This window comes from Colobus angolensis, unplaced genomic scaffold, assembly GCF_000951035.1.
Source record: "Colobus angolensis palliatus isolate OR3802 unplaced genomic scaffold, Cang.pa_1.0 Scaffold63, whole genome shotgun sequence".
NCBI lineage: Eukaryota > Metazoa > Chordata > Mammalia > Primates > Cercopithecidae > Colobus > Colobus angolensis.
The window spans coordinates 8,596,887-8,602,886 of record NW_012119932.1 but is presented as its reverse complement, the minus strand read 5'-3'; the positions used below and the strand labels follow the sequence as shown (position 1 = coordinate 8,602,886).

The 6,000-nt window shown below is 44.7% G+C and overlaps 1 protein-coding gene across 6 annotated transcripts in view; it reads left to right on the top strand.

Annotated features, from left to right (window-relative positions):
* Window positions 1-6: 6 nt before the first annotated feature.
* The window catches only part of CACNB2 (calcium channel, voltage-dependent, beta 2 subunit), a 412,882-nt gene continuing 406,888 nt past the window's right edge, over window positions 7-6,000 (top strand). For 3 of the 6 annotated variants that reach the window (XM_011963870.1, XM_011963872.1, XM_011963869.1), the window contains exon 1: window positions 7-234. In XM_011963870.1, the coding sequence (XP_011819260.1) occupies window positions 115-234 (120 nt within the window). In that variant the 5' untranslated portion in view covers window positions 7-114. Of the gene's footprint in view, window positions 235-569; window positions 622-6,000 lie in introns of those variants that run through there. The other 3 variants (XM_011963874.1, XM_011963877.1, XM_011963871.1) reach the window with 1 other exon arrangement.

The following is a 6,000-nucleotide window of genomic DNA, read 5'->3' as shown; positions in this document are numbered from 1 at the left end:
GGGCCTGAGCCCTGGGCGTCCCCCAGAGCCGATCTGAACGCGGGGAGGCGGGGGCGAGGAGGACGGGACCCGCCGCCGGGGCTGGCTGCTTCGCTCGGAGCCGACTTTTCGCCAATGGTCCAAAGCGACATGTCGAAGTCGCCTCCCACAGCGGCGGCGGCGGTGGCGCAGGAGATCCAGATGGAACTGCTGGAGAACGTGGCTCCCGCGGGGGCGCTCGGAGCCGCCGCACAGGTAGCGAGAGCGCGGCGCTTTCTCCTTCCTTTGTGAGCCGCCGGGCAGTGCACCGACCTCGGGCTCTCCCGGCACGTCCGCTCCAGGGATCTCTAGCCTCGCACCTCCCCGCTGCCTGGGTATCGTCAGCCACCTCCTCCCCTCGCCGCTTGCCCACCCTCTGCTCCTCTCCTGGCGCTGGGAACCCTGCCCCTTTGCGCCTTTTCCTGGCTCTGCCTCGGCTTCCATTTTTCTCTGCTTCCGAAAAGCCAGTGGGGAAGGGCGGGGGAGACCTGCCCGTCCTCCCAGACTCTCCCGGGCTGCCCCAGCTAGCCCTCCTCGCCCTTTCCCGGGAGAGGCACATGGAGAGACATGAACCAGGCGAGTGGACTGGACCTGCTGAAGATCGTGAGTCCGGGTGGGCGGGAGGGGGCCCATCGCAGCGCTTTCTACGATGCCGACCCTCCTGGCCACGCTCGGAACCGGGATGGGCGTGGGTGTGAGGGTGATGGGGTGGAGGTGGGCGGGAGGGGAGCGAATGTGGGGGCGCCCTGCCGGATTTCCCCCCAGAGCTGCCCGGACCACGCTGCGCACCTGGGGTTGACAGCTCTCCAGTCCCTCGGGCACTTGCCAAGGTTTGCCTGTCCCACCTCGTGCCTTTCCCGTAAGAAGCGAGCGAGCTGGGGACAAGAAAGTTTTTATTTTTCCGTCTCCTCTGAAATGTTAGCCATTTCAGGGATCTCCAGGATCCCCTTTCTCTCAGATAAGTATTCGCGGTTTCTGGAAAAAGTCAGCTTCGCTGCAGGTTGTTGTGAAATTGGAGATGTCAGTTGTAGGCGCTGGGCAATGACAAGGTGGCTTTTTTTTTTACGTAAGGCTTCAGCAGGTACAGTTTGGGTTACAGACACCTCCAGGTCTCAGCGGTGAGGAGTCGCTCAACTTTTCTCCCAGCAGGGAAATGACTTCAGACTCCTAGCTGCGGGCTGGCTGTTGGCTGGCCAGTGATGTGAAGAGGTCATGGTTACATTTCAGGAAGCATTCTGGAGAAATGTCTCTTTGCTTAACGGTATTGGCTTGTTGATTTCAAGCCTATATTTGCCAGATTTTAATTTGTGGTATTATATATATATAGTGTGTGTGTATATACACTTATATATTAATACATAGACACACATACACACACTAGAGAGAGCATGTTAGAGTATCATTTGCTGTAGTCATGGGGGCAGGAGTGTGATAACCTAATAAAGGTGGCAAATGTTTTCTTGCTGTTGTTTCCATAGGTGGAACCTGAGTGCTCTAGATATTTTGATATTATAATCATGGCAGTTCCAAGTGGCATAGTAGTCTAGCTTTATTGAACTTTCTTTTACCATTGGGAAATTAATGTGCTAACTTAAAACACATAATTCACTTTGATTCGAGAAGGGGAAGAATGTGGAAACCAAGGACTTGTGTAATCAGAAATCTATGTCTTTTGTAGTGGTAAAACAGCTAGATTTTAGTCCGCCCTGGGCTGTTTGCTTCACAAGCCGAGTGGGGACATGTAATGAACCAGCTACATTCCCATCTGGCCTCTGCCAAAGGATCTGAATTTTAACCAATGGAGTTTGCATTTGTTCTAGACTCCTGATTTTTATCTAGACGCTTGCCAGGTTAGATAGAATGAAAAATGTACCCGGAGACCTCGGTTATTCTAGGATGAAGGTCTTGAATACTATCAATATTCGAGTCCTCCATCAAAGGAAAGGACATTTAGACCCTCATTTGCCTTTGATCTTCCTTGAGGGATATTTTAGAAAAGTTTTTATTCTTATGATAAAAATAGAGTTCCTAAATTCCTGGAGATCAAAGTCAGGGCTGGCATTCAGATAAGAGATACTAATTTACTTTGTGATTTGTGTATAATGATTAAATGTAAGTCAACAAATTATTGTACAGCAGCAATGTGGAAATGATTGTAATGTGAAAAGACACAATTTCTGCCTTCAAAGAATTTATATTCCAGTAGCAGCAATTATGATATATGTATAGGGGCTGTAAGAGAAGTTCTGACTAGTATACGGCTTCAAAGGAATAAAGATAATAAACATGCCATTTGGAGGAGTCGGTAAGGACTTCATTGATGAGGTGGCATTTGCAAAAAGATTCAAAGGATGGGTCAGATTACACCAGATATTTTCGAGAGAGTTGGTAAGCAGTCGTACATAAAACAAGGCCCCAGAAGTAAGAAGTCTTACAGTATATATTTATCATTTCTAGTTTAAAAAGAGTGTGGTAAGGTCAAGATTGGGCACAGTTAGGCATAAAACTGACAAAGCAATTTGAGACTACATCTTGGGGACTTGGAACCTTTAGTGTATTGAGTGACAGGGAACTGTGGAAGGAGTTCAAAACAGGACCCACTTAACAGCTCATTTGGGAATATTCACTTGGAAATGTTCTGTATGATAGTTTCAAATCTCAGGAGTCCAGAAGTGAAGTTACCAGGAGGCAGACAGATGTAACAGTTTGGGCCAGGGGTAATAAGGCCTAAGAGAAAAAGAGATGAAAAGATAATGGATATGACAGTTCTATGTATCAAACATTTCAAAGTTCAATTCACAGGAATTAGCAAGTGATTGCATAGATAAAGGAGAGAGAACAGAGAGGGCAGAATGGATTTTAAAAACAAGTTTAAGAGATACAAATATTCAACTGCATCAACATTCATCTCCTTGCTTTCTCTGCCTTCCAAAAATGAAAGCAATTTGACTTGAATTGCGTTCATCTCACATCCATTATTTGAGGGAAACATTGCCTGTTTATTTTATATCTAATAAATCATGGCATCATAGGGTTGTGTGAGGCTTGGCAAAGTCATCTCTTCCATCTCTCTGGGCAGAACAGACCAGCAGTAAAAACTGCCTGAGTAAGGAGGCTGGCTCTAAAGCATCCTCCTTTTTGTGTGGCACCGAGTAATTCTACTCAGAATTACTAGGCAGTTCTACCTAGAAATGGAGTTTCTATTTACAAATGGAACCTCTAAAGCAATCATTGGTTTTAGGAATCATTCTACTTCACCTCTGGATTATATTATTATATTTGTATGAAGAAAGCAGAAGATGTAGATTTGCAAACTCTGCCATTTTCCTTTTCTGTATCAATCAGTCTGCCTAGAGAGAGGGAGCACCCTGATACATTCTGGTCCATTTGCCCCAGTACATTGCCATAAACAAAATGATACATTTCTCAGAGCCCTGGTTTTTGTTTTGTTTTTGTTTTTGTTCTGTTTTGATTTTTGAGACAATCTCAAAAACTCACTCCAGGCTGGAGTGCAGTGGTGCTATCTCAGCTCACTGCAACCTTCACCTCCTGGTTTCAAGCAATTTTCCTGCCTCAGCCTCCTGAGTAGCTAGGACTACAGGCTCCCGCCACCAAGCCTAGCTAATTTTTTTGTATTTTTAGTAGAAATGGGTTTCACCATGTTGGCTAGGTTTGTCTCAAACTTCTGACCTCAGGTGATGTGCCCGCCTTGGCCTCCCAAAGTGCTGGGGTTACAGGCGTGAGCCACCATACCCGGCCCAAAATGGATACATTTCTTACATAAGAAATGAGTGGCAATCTAACTGTAAATTCTTGAAAGTTCCAATTTAAGAAAATTGCATTGCTTTTTAGGTAACCTGTTGAACAGTTGCAGTGTGAACTTGGACACAGTCTACCTCCAAAGTCCAGATGCTCACGGAGGACCCTTGCTCCAAGCTCCAAATCTGTGCTGTTCACTGTGGTAGCCACTAGCCACCTGTGGCTTTTGAGCCCTTGAAATGTGGCTAGTCTGAACTGATATGTGCTGTAAATGTGAAATTCACACCACCTATCAAAGCTTTAAGATGAAATAAAGAATGTAACACATCTTCATTAGTAAATTTTAAATTGATGACATGTTGCAATGACCATGTTTTGGATGTGCTGGGTTAAATAAATGCATTGTTACAATTAATTTCACCTGTTACTGTTTACCTTTTTAATGTGGCTGCTGGAACATTTCAATGATGCATTTGGCTCATATGATATTTCTATGGGGCAACATTAAAGTGGTAATTCTCCGGGGAATTGAATAGCTCCTGCACGAAGGTTGGGTGAACAGGAAGCAGGTGACAGGGATTGATAGGTAACAGAAGAGGAAAAGGAGGAGTAACAAGAACAGTATCTCAGCACTCTAGGCCTCAGGGAGATTGTCAGTGGCACCTCCAGTCACACCTGAAACTGAACAGACAGTAACCAGTGGGCCTGTTTGTTTTGCTCCTAGCAACAGGTCCCAGCTGGTTCCACCCCAGCCGAGTCTGCCAGATGCTTTTCAAGCTTGTGATGGCAACATCCTGAATGGCTGTAGCAAGGAGCTTTATCGAAAAAGAGTAGCAGCTGTTTTCTAGTGGCTCTCGAAATAAATCAACACTTTTTTCCTGAAATAGTCTTAGGTTCCATGTGCAAATGAGTTTTCTGCAGTCTCTAAAGTTGGTGGTCATAGGTCCCTGCTTTATGTTTTGCTGAAACCTTCACTCCTAACCACCATCACTTTCCTCTTGAATGGTATTTTTTTTTTTTCCTGATGTGGCATGGGAGAAATTTACAGACATGCCAATCAGAATTTCTGAGTATGTTTTAGAATTTGAAATATATCTGAGTGATCTGAGGTTTTGTTGTTCTTACAGTCTCATGCTCTTTTTCTTTTTGTCTCTCTTTTTTATGAAGACTCGGTTTACCTGTTGCTGTATTTAATTCCTTTTAATTATGTAGCCTTGGCCCGTTCAAGAGAAGCTAAACAAAATATGTTAACTCCGTAAAGGATGGTGATACTCTCCAATTGTGTAGCTTGTCTCTATCCTACACATAGTATAGGTCAAAAACCACATTAAAAACTAATTGTAACAATGCATTATTTCACAACTTAACAGAGAGAGAAAACTACTTATGACATCACTTAAAGGAACGGGGCCTGTCTTACTGATCTTTCCAAGTCTGGCAGGAGGTAGATTGTGAAGAAGGCATGTGTTGTTCCTGGCTTTCTGCCCTCCCTGCCTGTGCTCCTCCTTACTGGGCAGATAGATCTCTGCTTCCTGGCCTTCTTCCTCCCTCCTCCCTCGTCTACCTGCTAGACACCCACCCCCATCCCCAATAACTCTATTTATGCAGGCTCCTTGTTCCTTTCTGCTTTTGTGTGAACTGAGCCATATAAAAGGCAACTCCTTTTTCTAGGAATGTCATTTAGCTACTTCTTGCCTAGTAAAGGATCTTACCCTTAGCTTATTCACACTAAGCTATTGGTAAATGAGGAGATTTGATACATGATTTCTCTATGGATAGTGTTGGCTTTGTTTGTTTTTGGTCATAAGATGAAGAAAGTCTGGAAATTCAAAGGGATAAACATCATTGAATATGAACTGAGAGAGATGGAGACTAATTTTTTTAATTTAATTTAATTTAATTTAATTTAATTTTTTGAGACAGTGTCTCACTCGGTAGCCCAGGCTGGAGTGCAGTGGTGCGATCTTGGCTCACTGCAACCTCCACCTTCCATGTTGAAGCATTTGTCCTGCTTCAGCCTCCTGAGTAGCTGGGACTACAGGCACATGTCACCACGGCCAGCTAATTTTTTGTTTGTTTTTGAGACAGGGTCTCGCTCTGTCACTCAGGCTGGAGTGCAGTGGTGCTATCTTGGCTCACTGTAACCTCCCTAACCCTAACCCTCATCCTCCTGAGTAGCTGGTATTACAGGCACCAGTCACCACACCTGGCTAATTTTTTTGT